The 23,233-nt window shown below is 40.1% G+C and overlaps 1 protein-coding gene across 1 annotated transcript in view; it reads left to right on the top strand.

Moving 5' to 3' along the window:
* MAN2A1 (mannosidase alpha class 2A member 1) overlaps positions 1 to 23,233 on the top strand; it is a 159,637-nt gene that overhangs the window by 50,146 nt on the left and 86,258 nt on the right. Inside the window, exons 5-7 of the mRNA XM_025992803.2 lie at positions 8,565 to 8,692; positions 17,136 to 17,309; positions 20,060 to 20,246. Of these exons, the coding sequence (XP_025848588.1) occupies positions 8,565 to 8,692; positions 17,136 to 17,309; positions 20,060 to 20,246 (489 nt within the window). The remainder of the gene's footprint in view (positions 1 to 8,564; positions 8,693 to 17,135; positions 17,310 to 20,059; positions 20,247 to 23,233) is intronic.

Below are 23,233 nucleotides of genomic sequence, written 5' to 3'. Positions count from 1 at the left end.
CAGGGGTTAGCAAGAGCACGTTCAGACCAGGAGGAGGTTGGTGAGGCTGCAGCGGCGGGGAGCAGGGTGTGCTTGGGCCCCCTAACAGGCGCCCTCAAGGAGATGCGGATCATACCCACTGCAGGATGCCCTCCCAGGCCTTGTAGAATGGCAAAAATAAAAAATACTGACACCACCAGGAGTTGGTAGGAATGTGCAGCCGCGGGAAGTCTCCTATTGCTGGTGGGGAGGTAAAGTGGGACAGTTGCTTTCTGAAAAGTCACCGGGGTTTTCCAAAGGGAAGTGTACGAAATGAGACCTAGAAGCCTCCTGCTAGGCATGACCCTGGGAGAAATGAGAACGTGCTCCCAGAAAGACTTGTCTAGACATTTTCAGAGCAGAATCTTTCATAGTATTTGCAAACTGGAAACAGTTGAAATGTCCATCAACGATATAATAGATGAAAAAAAAAAGCGTGGCGTATTTGTGCGGCGGAATACTACTCAGCAGTGAAAAAGAATGAACACTGGAAACGTGGTTATGTGGCTGAATCTAATGAACCTGTTAAGCAAAAAACGCCTAACACAGCAAAGTAAATATAGTTTGATTTTATTTTATGAAGCTTAACAGTAGCTAAACTTCTGTATTATGGTAGAAATCATGAAGTAATGATGGTCTTTCTTTTTTTGGAGCAGTTGAGGTAGGAAATGACTGGAAAGGGGCATGAAACAGCTCTCGGAGTTAATGGAAATAGTCCGAATCTTGGCTTTGGTGGTGATTGCAGGGATATAAACACTTGTCAAAACTGATCAAACCAGGGATCCCTGGGTGGCTCAGTGGTTTAGTGCCACCGTCAGCCCAGGGCCTGATACTGGAGTCCCAGGATCGAGTCCCACGTCGGGCTCCCTGCAGGGAGCCTGCTTCTCCCTCTGCCTGTGTCTCTGCCTCTCTCTCTCTCTCTCTCTTTCTTTGTGTCTCATGAATGAGTAAATAAAATCTTTAAAAAAAAAAAAAAGTCCTTTAAAAAGTACAGTACAGCCATAAACACGATGATAGGTCCTTATTAACATGGAAAGGTGTTTGTGGTATAGTATTAACTAAAGCACGTTGGTTAGAAACGGTGCCTACCATAATCCCTTGTGCATTTATAGCAAGATATTGAGTAGATTTTTAAATTTTATTCTTTAAGCTCACATATTTTCTGCTTCATTATGCATGAGCATCTTATTAATTTTGTTTTGGAAAATGAGAAAATGAAGTGACATTTACTTAAACAGTGAAATATTTAAATATTCTCTTTTTTGATTCTTTAAAAAAGTTTTTGTTTAAATTCCAGTTAGTTAACATACACTGTAATATTAGTTTCAGGTGCACAATATAGAGGTTCCACACTTACATGCAACACTTGGTGCTTATGGCAACAAGTGCCCTCCTTAATCCCTTTACCTATTTCTCCTATCTCCCCATCCACCTCCCCTCTGGTAACCATCCGTTTGTTCTCTAGAGTTACAGTCAGTTTCTTGTTCCTTTTTTTTATTCCTCCTGTGATCATGTTCTATTTCTTAAATTCTGCATGAGTGAAATCATCTGGTATTTGTCTTTCTCTGACTGACTTATTTTGCATAGCGCAATACACTCTAGCTCCATCCACAGCCTTGCAAATGGCAAGATTTCATTCTTTTTGATGGCTGAGTAATAATTCTCTTGTCTGTGTATACCCCATCTTTATCCATCCATCAGTCGGTGGACATTTAGGGTCTTTCCATAATTTTGTTATTATTGATAATGCTGCTGTAAACGTTAGGGTACAGGTATCCCTTTGAATCAGTATTTTTATGTCATCTGGCTAAATACCTAGTAGTGCAATTGCTGGGCTGTAGGGTAGTCCTCTATTTTTAACTTGCTGAGGAAACTCCATACTGTTTTCCAGAGTGGCTGCACCAGCTTGCATAAAAAAATAGCCTCTTATTAAAACTTTACAGAAATGAGGGCTCCTGGGTGGCTCAGGAGGTCCTGGGATAGAGCCCTGCATGGCGGGGGGGGCGGGGGGGGGGGGCGGGGGGGTGGTCCCTGCTCAGTGGGGAGTCTGCTTCTCCCTTTGCTGCTCCCCTTGGCTCATGATCTCTGTGAAATAAATAAAATCTTAAACAAACTTGACAGAAATGATTACTTGAGCCATCTAGTATGGGAAATATTCCTAAATAACATTTCAGGATTATTTTATGCTATAGCTGTGTCAGTTTACAGTGCTTAGGAGAAATCAGAATACAGTATTTATAGCTCAGAAAAAATTTTTCATTTAATTAATGTTTTAATGTAAGTCCAAGTATATAAAGGGTACACAATGAAGGGTAAGAGGTGAACCACTCCTGTCTCCTTGTCATCTAGTTCTTCCCACAGGGTGCAGCTGCTGTAAGAAAACTCTTATAGGAGAACATACATCCATGTACGTATGTGCAAACATGTATACGTGTGTGTTGTGCAACCAATAGCATGACATGTACATTGTGCTGATTTTTTTAGCGACTATTTTTTTATTGTAAAATATTCATGACCTAAAAGTTACCATTTTAATGATTTTATATGTAGTGTTTGGTAGCACTGAAGTACATTCACATTGCTGCACAGTCATAACTATCACCTGTCTCTAGAACTTTTTCAGGATCTCAAACTGCGACTGTACCTGTTGCACGATAACTTGCCGTTCACCTTCTTCCCTGCCCCTGGCATCGCCTTTATGTGTAGGTACCTCATAGAGGTGGAATCATTCAGTGTTTGGCTTTGATTTCACTTAGCATAGAGTCTTGAGGCTTCATCCACGCGGAAGCATGTGTCAGACTTCCCTTCCTTTTTAAGGCTGAATGATGATATCTCATTGCATAAATAGATGATAGTTTATCCATTCATTCATCGTTGAGCATTTGAGTAGTTTCTACCTTTTGGTTATTGAGAATGACATTGCTGTGAACATAGGGGTACAGATGTCTGTTCAAGTCCCTGCTTTTTAATTCTTCTGTGTATATATCCAGAAGTGGAATTGCTGGATCACATAGTAATTCTATGTTTAAATTTCTGCAGGGCTTCCATGTTGTTTCCTACGGCAGCTGTACCACTTTACCTCACCACCCACGATGTATAAGGTTTCCAATAGCTCCTCGTCCTCATCAAATCTTATTTATTGTTTTTTTTAGTACAATTTCCATCCTAATGGATATTGTACCATTTTAATCTTAATAGGTCTTGGAAAACCTTTCAGGAAAAAAGAGCCCTTCTTTTTAAAGATGGCATAAAAACCTATTTTATCACTGGGCCTTAGTTTATTTGACACTTCCCAATGGGTGACTGTGTAGTTTTATTTCTGGACTTTTGTCAATGCACAGAATGTATCTTTATATTCAGTGTATATTATGCTTTTGTTTATTTTTATACTTTATTTTCTGACTTCATTTGAATGAACATGTTTAAAACTACATATGCATTTTAAAATTTGCTGGTTACTGCCAGCAGTATGTAACACTACCTATTTCCATACATCTTTGACATCACAATATGTTACACCACTTTTTGATCTTTCCAGCATCATGAGTAAAAGTGATATCTTTTTGAAGTTTTAATTTGCATTTCTCTGTGACTAAATTTCTTTTCATTTTTGGGAGTCAGTCATTTCTGACATATATGCTGCTTATTCTTTTTTTCACTTGTCTTTTGAGTGATTGGTCCCCTTTCCTAGTAGGAACCCTGAGTGTTAAATGGTGAGCAAACTAGACGTGACTCCTGCCCTCACAGAGCTTTCAGTCTATCGAGGGAGAAAGACCGTAAGCACACAGTGTGTAATTAAATTTCGTGATACATGCTGTGAAAGAAAAGTGTTGGATTTTATGAAAGCGAACACTTAAGATGGGCTTTGGGTGAGACGTAGCTACAAAAGGCTCCAGATGGATCCGTAAGAGCCAGTGAGGCAGGTTTTGGGAGGGAAAATATTCCAGGCAGAGGGAGTATGGACACAGGACTAAAAGGAGTGGAGTCAAGTGAGGAAGGGATGATGAGAGAGAATGCATTTGCCATCTGCCCCTCGTGGTCTACATCTTTTTTTTTTCTTTTTAAAACATTTTATTTATTTATTTTAGAGAGGGAGGGAGGGAAAGAGAGTGAGCCGAGGGGGGGGGGCAGGCAGAGAGGGAGGGAGAGAAGGTCTAGTCGACTCAGGCGCTGAGAGTGGAGCCTAGTGTGGGGCTTGATCTTAGGACCCTGAGACCCTAAAACCCTGACCTGAGCTAGAACCAAGAGGCAGGGCTCCGCCAGCTGAGCCACCCAGGTGCCCCCTTCTGTACTAAATCCTTAGAGACCGACATCAGCAATATTCAGATGAATGCAATGAATTTCCCCAGTTAGTACTATATGAGGAGTCTTGAAACAGATTTTATTTTTGTTCTCCTGTATTAGGCACTTCCCACGAAGGGTATAAGGAGTCGGGCACATACTAAGCAAACGTTTCTAGGCTATCGATTGATTCACTGGGAACCTCCCATCTTTTTGAATTTTCCACTTAACTAAATTTTTACTTAAGAATGAATCCCTGTACCTCCTCTTGTATTATTTCATATGTCCCCCGATGTATGATTACAAAGTCATCTCGTTTTCTCATGTGAAATTAATTTGTGATTCTTTGCAGCCTGCTAAATGATGCCTTTTTTTTTTTTTTTTTTAATACTAAGTTATCCGTGACAATTTCCCCAGTAGGGAAAAAAAGCTCTTTGAATCTGTCTTTCTTCGTGATGAGCCTCCATGGGGGAAAAAGTGACACTCAGAGAAAATGGTTTGCAGTTTCATGTGCTTGGAAAGTACATCCTTAAGTGTAAATTCTACATGTGAGGCAAAGGGAGCTGTGACAGATAATGCACAGCCTAATTTCGATCAGTGATTTTGTTAAACTTTTTATACCAAGTTCCTCAGCAATGAGATAGTAGAAGCAGCAATGTGTAATGCTGCTGCTGCCAGGAGGGACGAGTCAACCGTTTTTAAAAAGTGTTGTTAATTTTGAAAGTTGAAGTGCCTGGTTTCCTGTTTCCTGTATGTATATTTTCTTCTCTTTCTCCCCCCACCCCTTCCGTGTCTTTTCACTTTTGCTTCCAGATCTCGTGTTTCTTAGGAAATAGGAGGACAGCGGAGGCATAGAAAATTTGCAGGAAGCCAGTCTCCTGGCAGACACCAAGCAGTACGTCCTATGGAGTGGGCATGTCTTTTTAAATTTTGTATTTCTCTAGTCCAGAGAAATAGCTTGGTTGTTGTTGCTTGCTGAATACTAAGTGCATGGAAATGGGAAGTACCTGTATTTGTTCTAAGTAACTTTAGCTGTAGGTATTTCTGGCTGCTTGATTAAAAAAAAAAAAAAAAAAAAAATATATATATATATATATAATATACATATATATTAAAGTCTCAAATGTGCAGTTGCAGTCTGTTTTGATTTTATTTTCCTTGTATCGCTAACAGTGGCGATTTTAAATATGGTTCTCTTTTTGAAGACTATCACCGCCCTTCTGTTATTGCTTATAAATATTTTTCTAAGTCTGCTGAGGTGCTGTTTCTGGAGACTGCCAGTTCTACTTTTTCGTACTTGTTACTAAATGATGACAGTCCTTGCTGTGGTTCTCAATCATCAGGTTAATGTTTTCCTCCTGTTTCTTTGGACCTTTGTGTTTTTCTGTCCTTTGTGAGATACTTCTTAAGTACTTGCTGTATTTAGTGTAGGATACAGGCATCTGCGAGGGAATTTTGTGCACGTCTCTTTCCTGCAGTTTCTGTGTGTGAGGGTTTGGTTTGGTTTTGTGGTGAGTGTTTTTCCCTAACACAGTAAATATTTTATGTCAAACAAAACCTTTCTGCCTCTAAAAATCTTCCAGTTTATCATCTAGTTCTTACCATTCCTATGCATAGATTGGGAAAGACAGTTCACTGGACGAGGAACAGTCACCAAGCTGACCATCTGTCCATAGTCATTGTTACATACTTCGTATTTTGCATCATGTATTCCCCCCCCCGCCCGGCCATTTGGTTTTTCTTTTAACCAAAAGGGAAACTCGATTAGGGAAACTATCCTAAGAAAAACCAAAATGTGTGTCCTTTCTGGCCTGCTTACTATGACATCATTCATACCTGTTGTGACCTGTTCTTGCAGTTTTTCTCAAAAGCCTGTATGAGCATTTTATTTCAGAGTATCAGTCTTTTGAGTTGTAGGACATAATAACTTGGCTTTTATTTTTTAAGAGTTTTATTTCTTTATTCATGAGGGACACAGAGAGGCAGAAACACAGGCAGAGGGAGGAGCAGGCTCCCTGCAGGGAGCCCGATGTGGGACTTGATCCCGGGTCTCCAGGATCGCGCTCTGAGCCCAAGGCAGACCCTCAGCCATGAGCCATGCAGGCATCCTGATAACTTGACTTTCTTATGAGTTTGTTTTAAATCCCTCTGCTTTGGGACGCCTGGGTGGCTCAGTGGTTGAGCATCTGCCTTCAGCTCAGGGCATCACCCCAGGGCCCTGGGATCGAGTCCCGCATCCGTTCCCTGCAGGAAGCCTGCTTCTCCCTCTGCCTGCGTCTCTGCCTCTCTCTCTCTCTGTGTCTCATGAATAAAGAAATAAAATCTTAAAATAAATAAATAAGAACATATGTAAGTAAGTAAATAGATAAATAAATCTCTCTGCTTCAAGCTTCTATAAAGAAAACCATATCCCATTCTTTCCCACTAACGCAATTCGCTATTTTAATAGTATAAATATTTTAAGTTTATTTCTCAGCTTTATGTATGTCCTGACCCACTGATGTGTCTGTTTCTGAGCAGGTCACAATGATGTGGTACCTTTTTAACTATAAAAATACCTTGTACCAAGTGGGAACTCGGGTTGTAGCACCTCATTACTGCTTCCTAGAATGTTTGAGGCTATTTTCACATACTTGTTCTTTTTATCTTTAGCGTGCCCGGTTGCCTCTGCTCCCTTTTCTGTCTCCCTTCTGCGTGGTCTCTCCTGACGTCTCAGGCTTCCAAGTACTGACTGTAAGACATGAGAGCTGGGCCCGGGCCAAGGCCTCCGGAGGGTGGCTAAATCTGGCAAACACCAGGAAGACTAGAAAGAAAAATGACTAGAAGCAGTTTGACAGTAAGAACAGGACGAAATAGCCTTGGATTCAGTTGTGCTCTTAAAGAAATGACTCTTTTATTTTTATTTTATTTTTCTTAGAAATTTCCGACTTCTATATCGTAAGTTCTTGATTTGGGCCAATGAGAATCTAATGTTGGACTGGACCTTTGGGGTTTTTTAGACACTACAATGAGCCAGCATAGTCTCCATGTGAAATTACGTTAGTGGGTGACTCCCATGGCAAGACAGATTAAATTAACATTTAAAGATTTTATACAAGGAAGGCATTCATCCATTCATTCTTGAAAATTGTGTCCGCTTTCCAGTCTGTCACGGATTATACGATTACGCGTATGTTTGAGGAAATCAGATGTGTCAATGCTGTGGACTCTGTTATAGGATTCTCTTGTAAGGAAATGTTTATCTCTTATGCCTCTGGGCCGCGTCTACTAAATTTGGCTTGGCACTTGGAGGTTAGGGGTGGTGTCATGTGCCGCGCGTCCTTATTAAAGCTGCTTTTCTTTCTGAAGTTCTACACTACTTTTCAGACCATCTTACTGCCAGGTCCATGGCATTTAAGGTGTTTGCTTAAATTCTTGACTTCTGTACTTCCCCAGGTACTTCTTCAAATATTTATCAGTCTATGAGTTTGTTTTTTCCTGGAGGAAGGGATCTTCTTGTAACAATTCATTTGTCGTAGGGCTGGGGATATGCTTACCGTGTATGGTGTTATGGCAAAGGAGTACCCCGTGGACAGATGATGGCGATGTTAGAGCTCTTCACTCAATAACGCAAAATAAACTATAGAGACACATTTTAACTGAATCTGGAGCCAAAGCGCTTATGATCTATATTCCCTATATACTATATTGGGGAATATAGTACTCGCTTTTACCTTTATTATTATTACTTTTGTGTAGTTTGCATGATTAACTTTCCATAGTCAGAAGGACCAAAATACATATTGATTTTTCAGTGCAGGTGTATTGGAGCAAATATCAGGCTTAAAATGACAGTCTTCCAGTAAGCATGCATTCAGCGTATACTGCAAGTAAAGCACTTTGCTAGGTGCTCTGGAAGGTTCAGAAATATTTCAGATGTGTCTCCTGACATCAGGATCTTGGAAGTTGTCCAGGAGATTATAACCTTATGAAAAGGAACTTCCAGAGTGACCTGCTGTGGCTTTGCCTGGAAAGGAGGAGTCACCACAGACACTTCACTAAGGATGTCTTATCACCAGGGCCCCAAAGTTGAAATTTATTCCCTGGTTTAAAAAAAAAAAAAAAAAAAAGGTTTTTTGTTTTGTTTTGTTTTGTTTTGTTTTTTTGTAACTAGTATGAATTCTACGTGCTTACAGGCTGTCCCTAGTGTCTATGCTATTTTAGATCTTTTATTTGAACTTTTCTTGCATATGTTATCATAAACTCCTATATTATTTTCTCTCTAGTTTGCTACAAAATGGTCAGTTCGAAATCGTGACAGGTGGCTGGGTCATGCCAGATGAAGCTGCTGCACATTATTTTGCCATAATTGACCAGCTAATTGAAGGACATCAGTGGCTGGAAAAAAATCTAGGTATGTATTGATGTCTTTCTCCTTCATTTGGACTACTTTGGGCAGTTAATTTTGGGCAATGTGTGAGATGAGGCTCTATTATTTTTTTAAATAACCAATTTTCCTCATATTTTCTTTTTATCCTACATTAACTTATGATGTCTCTTCAGTCATAAGCTAGGTTACATAAACATAATATGGTCACTTTTAGGGTCATCTACTCTGTGATCTATTATTTTGCATACTATTCTTACTAATTTTAGAATAATTTTTTCTAACACTGGGATTTTAATTTTTTGTTAGTTAAAACTATTGGCTAGAAGAGGCAAAAACCTGATTTACTTGACTAAGAAAGAGAAAGAAGAATGAAAGGAAGATACTAGTTTTGTCATGGCGGATTCCAGAGGTGCAGTAGCTTCAGGTAGGGTTGGGTCCAGGTGTGTGAAGTAGCTTCAGGTAGGGTTGGGTCCAGGTGTGTGAAGTAGCTTCAGGTAGGGTTGGATCCAGGTGTGTGAAGTAGCTTCAGGTAGGGTTGGATCCAGGTGTGTGAAGTAGCTTCAGGTAGGGTTGGATCCAGGGGACTCAAATTGTGTTGTGTGGACACTGTCTCTTTTGGCTTTGCTTGCTTGCTTATTTATTTAGTTTTAATTAACTTAAGAGACAGAGGGTTGGGGGAGAAGCAGGGGAGAGAGGGAGACAGAAAATCTTAAGCAGGCTCCACACCCAGCATGGAGCCCAACTTAGGGCTTGATCTCACAACCCTGAGGTCATAACCTGAGCCGAAATCAAGAATCGGACACTCCGTCGACTGAGCCACCCAGGTGCTACTTGGTTCTGCTCCTTTTGTGCATAGCTTTAGTCTGCTCCAGGTTCTCTTCACATGGGGAGTAAGATGGTCATAGGCAGCTAGGATTCTCATCTTCTCCGTCTAATCAGGACAAGTTTTCCTTAATACGTTGCCTGATTGGCTTACGGGGCCTTAATTGTGTAACTCTGAGCTGGTTTCTGTGGCCAGAGGTCTAGGGTTTGCTGTCGCCACGGCCTAGTCAGCTTATTGGACCTGGTCAAGGAGAGAGGAGTCTGTGGAAGGCACGGTCAGCTTCACTGGCGCCACGTGCGTAGGTCCTCCAGGGGAGGAAGGCTCTTGTTGCCGCAAGACGTGGGTACGAGAAGGCTGCCCCAGTGAAATCAGATGTTCGCTGCGACTCATGAGAACATGACACTCATTTAATCTTTGTGGGTCTAGTATTTGCCTCCTGCAACATGGCGTGCAGTTCTTTCCAGCTATTTCACATCTCAGTACGGTTTTGTAGCATTTGAGAAATCCAAGTCCCCAGATGTCAGCCAAGGGCAAGCCTCCCAAGCAAGACCTTTCTAAAGATAGTGCTTTCAGACCTGCCACGTTACCTCTTTTCTGTACGGGCGTGATATCTGCAACTTACTCTAATAATAACAGCAATCACAGCAGCAGTGTGGCGAAAGAAAAAAAAAAAAAAAGCAAATAGGGTAATAATTGATAAAACCTGGTTGAGGAGCTTATGGGAGTTCTTTGTATTAATTTTACACCTTTTAAGTTTGCATTATTCCAGAAGATAAAGAAAGAATGAATGGGGGTGGCAGGGATTTTTTTCTCACTAACACAGAAAAAAAAAATTAAATAGCAAAAAAATCAGAAATGCTGAGAAATAACTTCAATAAAAAACATGCGTACTTAACCATACAGAAACCATGGAATTGGTTCACTGTGTTTAAACTCTGTAAAAATGTATGCTGGTCACTACAGATACTACTGTGATCCTGAATTAAGTTCTTTTCCTTCTGGAAGCCTGGGATCTTAATGTCCACAAAGCTCCATGACCAGCCCCCCCCCCCCCCCCAAAAAAAAAGTACCCTGAACACTGACTCTCAGGAGCTTCCTCGGTGGACCGCATTTCGCTGTTGTCACGGTTATTTCGGCGGCCACAGCCTGGAGGCTTGAACCCATCCTGCGTGACTCCACAGGGAACGCACCCCTAGAAGCCTGCACTGGCTTTTCCGTGGACGCCGTACCCTCCGTGCCTTTTCCCTTTGTGGATTTTGCATCGCAGCCTTTCACTGTAATAAATCCTTGCTGTGAGTAGGACTTTATGCCGAGTCCTGTACGTTTTCTTACCAGACCACTAAATGGGGGTGGCAGGCTTGGGGACCTCCTACGCGGTGTCACATAAGTACTTCACTGTCTTCTAAACCAAGAATTCTTCCTTTATAAACCTCAGTTTCGGGGGATTTTTCTCTTTATGTTCAGCTTTTACTGACCTATACGTCATATGCAGCGCAATGTGTAAATCTTAGCTATAGAGTACAGGCTTTGGCACATAAATATACCCAATTAAGTCACATTTTCTGTACCCCAGAAAGTTCCCTCATCCTCTTTACTCTCCTGCAGCCAACTGCTCTCTGATTTCCATTGCTGTAGATTATTTTTGCCCATCCCAGAACTTTGTATATATGGACTAACTCTTGTATCCGGCAGCTTTTGCTCAGCATAAATTTTCTTCTTATAACCGTATCGTCTCCCATGTCATAGAATTTACCCACTTAGAGTGAACAGTCCCATACTTTTTAGTATATTCACAGGGTTGTGCAGCCATTACCACCGTCTATTTTTAGAACATTTTCAACATCCTCAAAAGAAATCTTTTACCCATGAAGAGTCACGCTCCTTTCTGGCTCTACCTTCCATGCCCCCAGGCCCACACCACCACTGAGCTGCCTTCCTTTCTTTTCTTTTTTCTCTTCTCCTCTTCTCTTCTCTTCTCTCCTCTTCTCTTCTCTTCTCTTCTCTTCTCTTCTCTTCTCTTCTCTTCTCTTCTCTTCTCTTCTCTTCTCTTCTCTTCTCTTCTCTTCTCTTCTTTCTCTCTTTCCTTAAGATGTATTTATTCATTTTAGAGACAGGCTGTAGGGGCACCAGGGCAGAGGGAGGGAGAGAGAGAGAGTCCAAGCCGACTCCACATTGAGCACGGAGCCCGACATGAGGCTCGATCTCAGGATGCTCAGATCATGACCCGAACCAAGATCAAGAGTCAGATGCTTAACCGACTGAGCCACCCAGGCGCCCTCAAATATGCTTTTCTGTATGTGTATGGATTTAACTATTCTGGACATTTCACATACCCAGGATCGTACAGTATGGCCTTTGTAACTGGCCTCTTTTTACTTGGCATGACGTTCATGTTCATGTTCATGTTGAACATGAACGAACATGTATCCGCGCTTTATCCCTTTTTATAGCTGAATAATATTATCTTGTTTGGAAAGACCCCATTTATTTCTCCTTTCTTCATTTGATGGACATTTAGAGTGTTCCCCATTTTGGCTGCTGTGAAGAACGCTGCTATACATACTTGTAGAAGTTTTTTTTCTTTTTAACCCAGCAAAACTTTTTTTTAATTTCAATTTAATTATCATAGAGTGTAGTATCGCAGACGTAGAATTTAGTGATTCATCAGCTGCACACAGCACCTGGTGCATGTCATCACATCACGTGCCCTCCTTCATGCCCACCTCCAGGGACCCCATCCTCCCACCCCACACCTGTGCCAGTCTTAGCGAGGACCTATGTTTTCGTTTCTTTGGGGTGTATATACCCAGGAACGGAATTGCTGGGGGGGTCACATGGTAGCTCCGTGTTTGGCCTTTGCAGGAGCGGCCTGATTGTTTTCCGAAACGGCTGGACGATTCTACGGTTCTCCCCGGCAACGTTGGGGGGCTCGGATTCCTCCACGAGCGCAGCAACATTTGTTGACATCGTTTTTATTTTGGCCATGCGGGGTGTGCCCAGTGGCCCCCCCCGTTACAGCTGTGACTACAGTTCCCCAGACACTCGTGCCCTTGCGCATTCTTTCCTGTGCCTAGTGGCTGGCTGTTCGTGTATCTCTTTTCAAGAAATGTTCAAATTTGCCTATTTTTACAATTGGGTTTCTGTCTTTTTTTGTTGACTTGTAAGAGTTCCTTATGTATTCTTTTTTTTTTTTTTTTAATTTTTATTTATTTATGATAGTCACACACACACACACACACACACACACACACAGAGAGAGAGAGGCAGAGACACAGGCAGAGGGAGAAGCAGGCTCCATGCAGGGAGCCTGACGCGGGACTTGATCCCCGGTCTCCAGGATCACGCCCTGGGCCAAAGACAGGCGCCAAACCACTGCGCCACCCAGGGATCCCTCCTTATGTATCTTTGACACAAGTTCTCTCGTCAGATGATAATTTGCAAATATTTTTTTCCGTTTTGTGGGTTTTTTTTTTTTCAGTTTTGTAAAGGTGTTCCCTGATGCACAGAAATTTTGATTTTGATGAAGTACAGTTTATTTTCTTTTGTCACTTGTGTTTTTGATGTCACAGCTAAGAAACCATTGTCTCACCTGAGGTCATAAGGATTTACTCTGTAGTTTCTTTTTTTTTTTCCCCTAGGAATTTTACGGTTTTAGCTCTTATTTAGATAACACATTTGAGAATATGCAGTTTCTTTTTGTAACTTTGGCTACATCTTATAAATTCATGTTTTGTTTTCTAAGCAGTTTAGAACAACATGTTACTTTGGATACTTGATTTTTTTTTTTTAAATGTTTGGTTATGGAATGCTTTTTAAATTGTTTAGTGTTTTTGTTAATTTCTGCTTTTGTGAACTCTTACACTAATATGATCATTAAACTTTTTAAAATTTGAGTTAATAAGATTGTCTTTTGCCCAAAAGATCCAGTTTTCTAACTGTTCCTGACTTCTCATATGCTTTAATATGAAAAATATTGGGACACCTGGGTGGCTCCGTGATTGGGCATCTGCCTTGGGCCCAGGGCCTGATCCTGGAGACCCGGGATCGAGTCCCACGTCGGGCTCCCTGCACGGAGCCTGCTTCTCCCTCTGCCTATGTCTCTGCCTCTCTCTGTGTGTCTCTCATGAATAAATAAATAAAATCTTTTAAAAAAAATTTGGAATAGTTCAGTTTTATTAATTATTCATATTATGTTCTAATTTTTAAGTCTCTTAAGTTTGACAGAAATTGAGAGGTCTATTTATTCCTTTTAATGACCATTTCTTGTCATTTTTCCTGACAATTTTTACTTTTACATACTTTAGTAATCTTCATCTTGCTTGATGACACAAAAACTTTTTCACAATCTTTCCCGGTTTTATTGGTGAACATGCCCTCTTTGTAAAACTTTGGTTTTTTTAATGCTGCAATTTTACCTAAGTTCGCCCCTCACCCCCTTTTAAAACAATACTTGCCATACCAAGGAAATCCCTAGCAGGATACTGGCATCCTTTCTAGGTCTCTGCCTAGCTCTCACCTCTTTTTATATCAAAGTTTTTAAAAATAGGGTTTATATTCTTTTCTGGATCATCACCTCCCAGGGACTCTTCAGTCCACTGAAGCTGGGTTGTCGCTCCTGTGGATCAAGTGAGTTTGCTGTGGACGATGTCACTAACGATGCTAAAATCTGACGTCACTGTAGAATTCGATGATTTCAACTCTCACTTGTAAACTAATTCTGCCCTTGTTTTTTAGGACAGTGCGACCTTTTGTTATTCTATAACTTAATTTTGGTATGGTTTCAAACTTATAAAAGTTGTGTGACAGCTGGGAAGGCTAACTCATACGTCCCGTGCTTAGATTCATATGCATGTTTTTCTGAACCATTTAAGTTGGAGGCATCTTCTTATCTTCCAGGACTTCACTGTGTATTTTCTAAGGAATAAGGACTTTTTCTTATATAAGCAGAAGACTGTTATCAAATCCAGAATGTTAGCAGCATCTAACTCATAGGTTGTATTCAAATTGTGCCAATAGAATTTTTTTTTTTTTTTAATAAAAGGTACTTTTAAAAAATTTTTCTTTGAAGTCCAGGATTCAACCATGGTCCTATGTTGCATTTAGTTATAACATCTCTTCAGTCTCCTTTAATCTGGAACAGTTAGCTCCTTGGCCTTTTAAAAAATATCTTGACCTTGATATTTGTGAGGAGTACAGACCGTTCGTGGTAGAAAGTCTTTCTATTGAGTGTGTCTGTTTCCTCAAGATTAGCTTCAGGTTATTTTTCCTCCCTCCCTCCCTGCCTACCTTCCTCCCTATCTAACCTACCCAAACCCACCCTAACCTAATCCATCCTACTTATTTTGCTCAGATGTCACTGCAGCGATGTTCTGCTATTCTCAGCACCTCCTACCAGGAGGCTGGTGAGATCTCCCAGTTCTGATACTGGGGCTCCCAGCCTCCATCAATTGCTTAATTTGTGTCTTTTAAGTTTCTTTGCTATAGATTTAGACTATTAGATTTTTCTTCTTTAATTAATATCTTATTTGTGGGAGACACATTGAGATTAGGTAAATATCCTATTTCTCATCAAACTTGCATGTTGTAGTTTTGAGATCCATCGATGTTTCCTAACTCTCTCATTCACTCTGTATTTTTTAGTTGGCACTCTACTGAAAGGAATGCCTTTCCTTTTTACTTCCTTTATTTCCTATTTATTTCTTTTTTATTTTCTTATTTGGGGCTCATGGGTCTCTTGGCTTCTTATTTTATTCAATGGATTATCATCCAGGACTGTCGTTTATTTTGATGCCCCAGTTGTCACAAATTTGGGTAGTGGGAGCCCCCACAGGCAGTCTCCTGAGTTACTTTAATATGTTCCCATGATTCTTTGATCATTTCTTTACTTTATGCCCTAAAGTATATATTCCGGGCTTATCTTGCATTTTTCCAGCCACTTCCCTGGGTGGCCATTTCTTTAAGGTTATTTTTAAATAGAGCGTAGCGTTTAGAAGTCACCATCTAGGAGCTAAGGTGTGCTCATTGGTATTGAGCTATCTCCGCATCTAGGCCCTCCTGGGGCAGAGCTAGAAAGTGAGTGTGGGTGTGTGGGTGTTACCAAACCATAAGTTAGTGCTCATGCCTCCTATTGCAGTTCATTGTCACAAAGTACATTCTGCTCTCCCACATTTACATACTCGGTAGTTCCTTTTCCTAATGGCGTGAAACCTGGCTCCCTTGTCTTAAATTTGCTCAATCGTGGAATACATGGAAAAGAGTTCCAGAATTGTTAAACCATAGCACCACAAAAAAAGCCCCCAAAATACTAAATAGAGAGTTCAAGACCTCTTTTCAGTTCTTAGAAGTGAATTACATAGGTGACGTGCAAAAATAGACGGTCAGTTCTTTGAGTTTTGACACATACCCTTGGTCCTCTCTCTGAGAGTTCTGACTTTCTCTCCTTCGTCTCCTTTGCTGGCTTCTCAGCTCTTTGCTCATCTTCAGGATTGTTCTACAGAGTTCTTTCCTTCCCTCCCTTTTCTGTCACTCTGTATTAACACCTGTTGGCATGACATTCTGTGCAGTCAGATCAAGATGAATTCATCTTTGTCATCCTAGAACCTGTCATCGTCTAAGTGTATGGAAAGTGCTAAACAGGCATTTGACTGAAAAAAAAAAATGCACACAGTCCTAGTACTTAGGTAGATACATATAGGTTGTATGGATAAGTTTTCTTTTGAGGGTCCTGAATAAATATGATGAGATTTGTATAATGCCAGATGAATAGTCTTCTTTCATTAATTCCAATCTTTATTTTTATTTTTTACATTGTACCCTTTGTGAAATTGAGCTGTCAGTGGCTCTTAGGATTGCTGACAGTCGGTTGTGAAAAATTCTAATCGATCTTCTCTAGGTAGAAAGTACCAGCGTTGTATTATAATTATATTTCATTAAGATTTAATGGATCTTAGTACAGCTATTTTGTCCAGTTCTGCTAGTGGCAGATTTTGAGCTGTGCGATATGAAAGAAAGACGTTGGGATTGAGGGGGTACAAGTTGAAATACGTTCGCTCACTTTTCTTTATTACATAGCAAGTGGCTGGGTTATCCAGCTCAAGGAAAAACCAGACTGGAGGTCTCAGAGGGCAGGGGCTTGGTCCTCTGTTTCTCTAGCACCACTAAATGGCAGTAGCTCTCCAATCCCTCTAAGATGCCAGAGTGCTTCTTTCAGCTCCAGTTGACTAACCTCCGGTGCAGTTGCCCTGCCTGGGAAGACATGGCAAGGGGTGACATCTCCCTGTTTGGGAGCCCCGCCGGGATCGTATGCTAAAGGGTAACTCGGGGCAGATCCTTTGTCCTTAAACCCAGAAAACCACAGAACTCTGATGGCTCTGAATGTGTTGTGACTCCTTTTCATTTTATTATCTTATTTTATTTTATTTTTATTTATTTTTTTATTTATGATAGTCAGAGAGAGAGAGAGAGGCAGAGACACAGGCAGAGGGAGAAGCAGGCTCCATGCACCGGGAGCCCGACGTGGGATTCAATCCTGGGTCTCCAGGATCGCGCCCTGGGCTGAAGACAGGCGCCAAACCGCTTCACCACTCAGGGATCCCTCATTTTATTATCAATTTAAAAAATAACGCTTATTTTTTTTATCAACAGGAGTGAAACCTCGGTCCGGTTGGGCTATTGATCCTTTTGGACATTCACCAACAATGGCTTACCTTCTCAAACGTGCTGGATTTTCTCACATGCTTATTCAGAGAGTTCATTATGCAGTTAAGAAACATTTTGCATTGCATAAAACGCTGGAATTTTTTTGGAGACAGAATTGGGGTATGTAGGTTTTGATGAAAGTGGAAGATCTCACTTGACCTAGATGTTATTTATTTCATGAGGGTTATGAACTCCTGCTGTTACAGGTTGTATTCAGAGTGTCTTGAAAATTAGCTTGCTTAAAGATACACATTCTTCAAAATTTTTTTTCCCCAGCGTATTTGTGTTAAGATTCTTTTAGGCAGTGATGAGGATATTTATCTAGAGAACATTGTGGATTCTTTTTTATGCCCAAAGGAAGTAAATAAATGTAAGGAATTAGTCTTTTGTAAATAATGCTTTTATTTGCTTCTGTTTTGAAAAGAACCTGTTTTGTCACAAAGTTGAACATGTGTTAGAACTTACATCCAGTCATTTATTTCACATTCAGCCAGTGTTTCCTCCTCCTGTCTTTCCTGTCTCTGCATCTAGTAAGAATTGCCTTTTAAAACCTTTATCCTGTCCTCCTGGAACAGGAGGAAAAAGCCCTCCTGTTACCCGTATTGCTTGTTTTCACGCTGTATTCTGTGGATGCACAGGTGTTCCAAGGTCATACTTCTATAGCTGTTTGCTGGGGAGTAGGGAGGATTTACCTTCTTGAGAGGTTTTTGCCTTTCCTAACTCATTTAATTCAGAATACCTTATTATTTCTTTTTCTTTATTGAGTTCTTATTATGGGCATGCATTGTATTGTATGCTTTATATCTACTTTCACACTAAACCTTTATCCTTTAAATTTGATTCTCTTTTTATCCCTTTTAAAAAATGGTGAAGAAATGGATGCATAGAGCTGTGAAGTCATTTGCCAAAAGTCATACAGGTAGTAGGTACAGAGGCGAGATCTGAATCCAGCTTTGTGCAGTTCAGAAGCCCAGGATTTTAACTCCCTGGTATTTGCTGCCATCCTGGTACTGAGTTCTCAGTAAGATTTCATCTGCAAAAAGGGTTTTGTTGCTAAAACAATGTTCAGAAATTACTGCACTGCATCATTCTTGCTTTCCTGTGAAAATTAGGTCCCCCCTTAAGTGTTTTCAAAAACTCATTTGTAAATCCAGACAGTAACTTCCTTATATGTACTGCTTTTTTTTTTTTTATTAATAAGGAAAGAAATTAACTATATAATTTTTTTATTCTGGAAAACAAAACCTGTAGGAAAAACAAGAACTTGCAGGGGGTTATACCCTATATGGTTTGATCAAATGCAAAGGAACATATTAATTTAAAAAAAAAAGATTGTTAATTTGAAGAGGCCCTATTTAACATTGTTTCCTACATGAAAATTGCCCGTAAATATCAATCAGCAAGAAATTACTAAGTACTTTCATATAATTAATGCCACGGTTGGAAGAAATAAAGAAAATTTCCTTACCTGTAAGGGAATTACAGTCTTAATTTGATAAAAGACGAGACCAACTGCAGCAGATAAACTGAAATGTGTAAACGAGTTGCTATAGAGTATGGTGTGAGGTGTAGGAGTGGAGATGTTGAGTGTGTCTTTGATCTTCCAGCAAAGGGAAGAAAAGTTGCCACGGGGAGGGCCTCTGTGTGGATGGCAAGCGTTAGTGACCAGCATCCATGATGTCACATTCCAGTGTGATTCAGGGAAATAGTTTCCAGCACAGAAATATACAAATTATAATAGCTTTAAAATATAGAAAAGAGCCGGTAATTAACTAAATGGAGTACGAGATAGAACTGGAATATTTTAGCACTTACCAGATAGATTTGAACATGTTGCTTCAAAATTGTGTTTTGGAACTCATTTGAGCTGCTTTGTGTGTTCTGGTTCTTAATGAAGCAGTAATCTTCATTTTTTTTTAAAAAAATGTGCGTGTCGCCTTTTTGTTTTCGTTGTGGTTGTCGTGTCTGTCTTTGTTATAAAAGCAGCACATAACCCATTGCTGAAAAGTAGGGAGCCATATGTAAATAAAGGGGGATTTACAGTATTTACAGGCCAGGAGCCTACAAAGATAACACTTTTTCACCCTTGGTTAAGGCCCTCATCCCTGGGTGACAGGCTGCTGACCTCTCAAGGGCCGTGATGACACCTGCTGGCATCGAGGATTGATTAAAAACAGTTGTGCGTTGGGAACCAGTGCTCGCTTTCTGTATATTTTTCGTTTGCTTTGTTTTCATTCTTGCTATTTTTGGCTTTGAAAAGTACTTTCGCTTGTTCTGTGCTGCTCTCTTGGTGAAAAGTCCCAGTGGTTCTATATCGGTGAACATCGGAGAGACTCTGCGAACTCTTCTGGTTGCCCTTTCTTCTCCTCACAGCAAGAAATGCTTGGACTTTGCCCAGGATTCTCACAAGCCTTTCTACCTTCTTCCTTTACCTTCTCTTCCTCTCTTCTTCTCACCCCTCCTCTGCGGCTAGCGTAGTGGTCTTTCTCAGTGTGTCCCGTTACTGATGGGGACCCACGTGTGGCAGGAGCTAGCAGCCAGGGATGGATGTGGCCATAATTTTGGGTCAGCCAGTGATAACTTTTGCTTCTGTTCGGTTTGTATCTGTCCAGGCCAGCAGATGCTGGTTCCTGATGGGTCTCTGCTAAGTTCCCATAGAAGACCTGGACAGAGACTGAGATGTGAGTCTCTTCCTTCAGGCTGGTGGCCGTCGAATGCCGCTGGAGTTGACGCCTTAGTAGTAGTTAAATTAGGTTGTGGATTTAGGGTCGACCTTGCATTATGTATATATAGAAAGTACTGGCATTCTGAACAATTTTGGGAAAACAAAATTTATAAATCCAGGTTTGTCTGTTGGCTCTTTATTTTAGATCTGGGATCTGGCACAGATATTTTTTGCCACATGATGCCCTTCTACAGCTATGACATCCCTCATACGTGCGGACCTGATCCTAAAATATGCTGCCAGTTTGATTTTAAACGGCTTCCTGGAGGCAGATTTGGTTGTCCCTGGGGAGTCCCCCCAGAAACAATACATCTTGGAAATGTCCAAAAGAGGTATGAAAATCTGCATTTCGTTAAGACAGCATCTTGAACAAAGCAGCAGCTCAGCTGCTCTCTGCTAAAGGGTTCGGTGGCCAACATTACCCATGTTCAAGGTGTTCATTCAACAAGATCTAAAGTGACTTAAAAATGCCAGAGCTTCAGCTGTGCCTTTTATGTGTTATAACTTAATGGAAAATGAACAACAGTTGATCAATATACAATGGAGAACCTATAACACTCTGTTATTACCTTCTCCTTTGCCCTCATTATAAAAGCCTTCTGCTGTGTTTGATTGATCTCATATACTTTCGTTGATAATAAAACTTCTGGTCTCTATTGTATACGTTGGTAAGAAAAGCAACCCAACTGCAAAAACACATTTATTGAAATGGAACACATAAAGAGTATAATTATCTGTTCTTCTAATAACAATTTCAGTAACTGTGGATGCTGCCCAGCTCTGATGAATACACACTTTCGATCTTTCTGATATTTTTGACTTACAGACCATTTTAATTAGGAACGTTTATACTTAAAGATATTTATTTACCTAAAAAAGGAATGAATCATTTTTTTAGTAAGAAAATGACATTCACGACAGAAGCGTCTTATTATATGCCAAGTTACCTATACTTCTAATTTGCGCGCTTTTAAAGTTTAATTTCTTCACTTAAAAATTATTGGTGTGTAATGCCTTTAAATAAAACATTTTGTTGTGATATAAACCACTCACCTCTGGCAGAAAAATTATACAGGCTTTTAATTTTATTTTTTTAGATCGTGTTATTTATTTTCCACATGAGGAGAGTTTTGAGAGTGAGAGGGGCAACTATAAACAATTAAAGTAGGATGACGGCCATAAACTCTGCAAACCATGTTCATTAACTCGATTATTGAGACCCTAGAATTTCTGGTTTCCGAAAACCTACTCTGTCTAGGTTCTTGTACATGTTATCCTTAAAAATTTTTCAATAACATAATGGTGACACAAGTGTAGGCATTTTTTTTTAAACTCATCAAATTGTGTGCATTACTTGTATACCAATAATTATGTGCAGTCTTTTTGCCATTAGTAAGTTTGATGGTTTCTGGGAACTCTATGCTGGTGTGGCTTGCTAAGAAGAAGCTGGACATCCTACCTTCCACAGGAGTGTTAAAATAGGCAAGAGTGAGGCAGATGAGTAGTTATCAACCGTGGCTGCCCAAATCACCCACGGAACTTTGGAAAAATCTTCAGCCCAACAGAATGAGAATAGGGTGCCAGCATGGTCACCCCAGGTGGTTGCAAACTACAATGATAAAGCCTTTTAAATAAAGTAAGATCTTTGCACTGTGCACTATCAGGTCTATTTATTTTTTAAAAATTGCTTTTTAAAAACTGTATGGAAGGAGAAGGTGAGATTGGGTCTTTCTACCTTGAGTCAGTGCTTGTGGCCATAAAATAATCCATTGTGAGCTCTCACTGTGGCACACAGAAAGGTATTTTAAACATGGCAGCCTTCTTGAGGCCATAGATGCCTTCTAGCAAAATCTGACTTTTAAAGTTTTTTTTGAAAAACTGTCCAAGATTGAGGATCAACGTGATTTCATTTTTTTGGTTCCTATAGCCATGAAAAATCAGTGAGGAACAGTGAATAGCATGCTTCCTGGGGTTAAGTTGGTTAGACAGAGGAGAATAATCCAGTATATTATTAGCAAACAGTGTAGAGTCATGTGGCGTAGGCTGTGATGCAGCTCAGGGGTTTGGGGATAGGGAATTTCTTTGAGGGTAACCAAATGCCTCAGTGGCACCAAAGACCTACTGAGGCTCCTGTTTTCCTTTCTTGGATGCAGCTGACATCACCTGTTTAAAGTGCATTATTGGGAGAAAAGCTATTTTGTGTAATCCTTTTGCTATGTCCCATCTGACACTTCAAAGATTGCCCCCCAGGAACATACCTTGTGCTGTCAGTTCCAGTGAATCTGCAAGTGGTTTCCAGGCACCTGAGGGCATTGAGATGAAAGAGTCTATTTAATACTTATGTAGATTTTTTAAAAACTTCTTATAAGTCTTGAAATCTTAACTCTACTCGTTACTTCACATCCAGATATCACCTTCCTTTTTACTTTGTGATGAGTGGAGATCAAACACGGGCATTCTAGCCTAGTGGCACATGATTTTTAATACCCTAGAGAAAATGAAATTTAACTATAATTTACAGGTGATAAAATTGATACTGTTTAGTTCAGCAGGTTCCTGTACTTAGCAATAAAAAGATAAAAAAAAGAAAAAAAAAGAAATACCATTCTTTATCAAGTTAAGTTTTTGTTCTCATACAATATATTTTACGTATGATGGTGATTTACATGTCAGGTGATACAGGATGTTCTAGGGAATTTTTTTTTTCTTGGTTCTAGTTAAGTTGACATTTCTAACCCGGTAAAGAGAAGAGCAGCTTCTCATGTGCAGCTGCACATTATCAGATGTGATATTGGTCAGTTCATTTGTTTTTAGTGTATCATATATTTAATGAATATCTACTCTTTACTAGGTAGTGTAGATTGGTCCCTTGGCTTTCCCAGTGTTGAACCGTCTACACAGGAGCTTGGGAGTTAGGATAGATGCTGAATGGAAAGGTCACATTTGTTTGTGATTTTTTTTTTCCTCTTATGTATCTTATGCATATACACACGAGACATGGGAGATCTAGTAGTAAACCTTGGCGTTCATTTATATGATCATTTATCCTTTTCTATGCTGGTTGCCTTGGGGGATCTGATTGGATGCTCAGTCACAGCATATCTTTTATCTGTGATTTATATGCTTGGCTTTTTGCTCATTTATTTTTCTCTTATTTATTTTTCTGTTTGATTAATCTCATTAGACACGTGGTTTTGAATTATAAGTAATAATCTAAAGTTATTTTTGGTAAGTGTGAAACATTAGTAAACTATTAGTAAAAATTAAGTACTCTACTGAATGCTAATTTCAGAAAACAATGTTATGTAAGGATATTATG

The sequence above is a fragment of the Vulpes vulpes genome, chromosome 14 (assembly GCF_048418805.1).
Source record: "Vulpes vulpes isolate BD-2025 chromosome 14, VulVul3, whole genome shotgun sequence".
Taxonomy (NCBI): domain Eukaryota; kingdom Metazoa; phylum Chordata; class Mammalia; order Carnivora; family Canidae; genus Vulpes; species Vulpes vulpes.
Note: the sequence above shows the minus strand (reverse complement) of the source record. Positions and strands in the feature narration are given on the sequence as shown.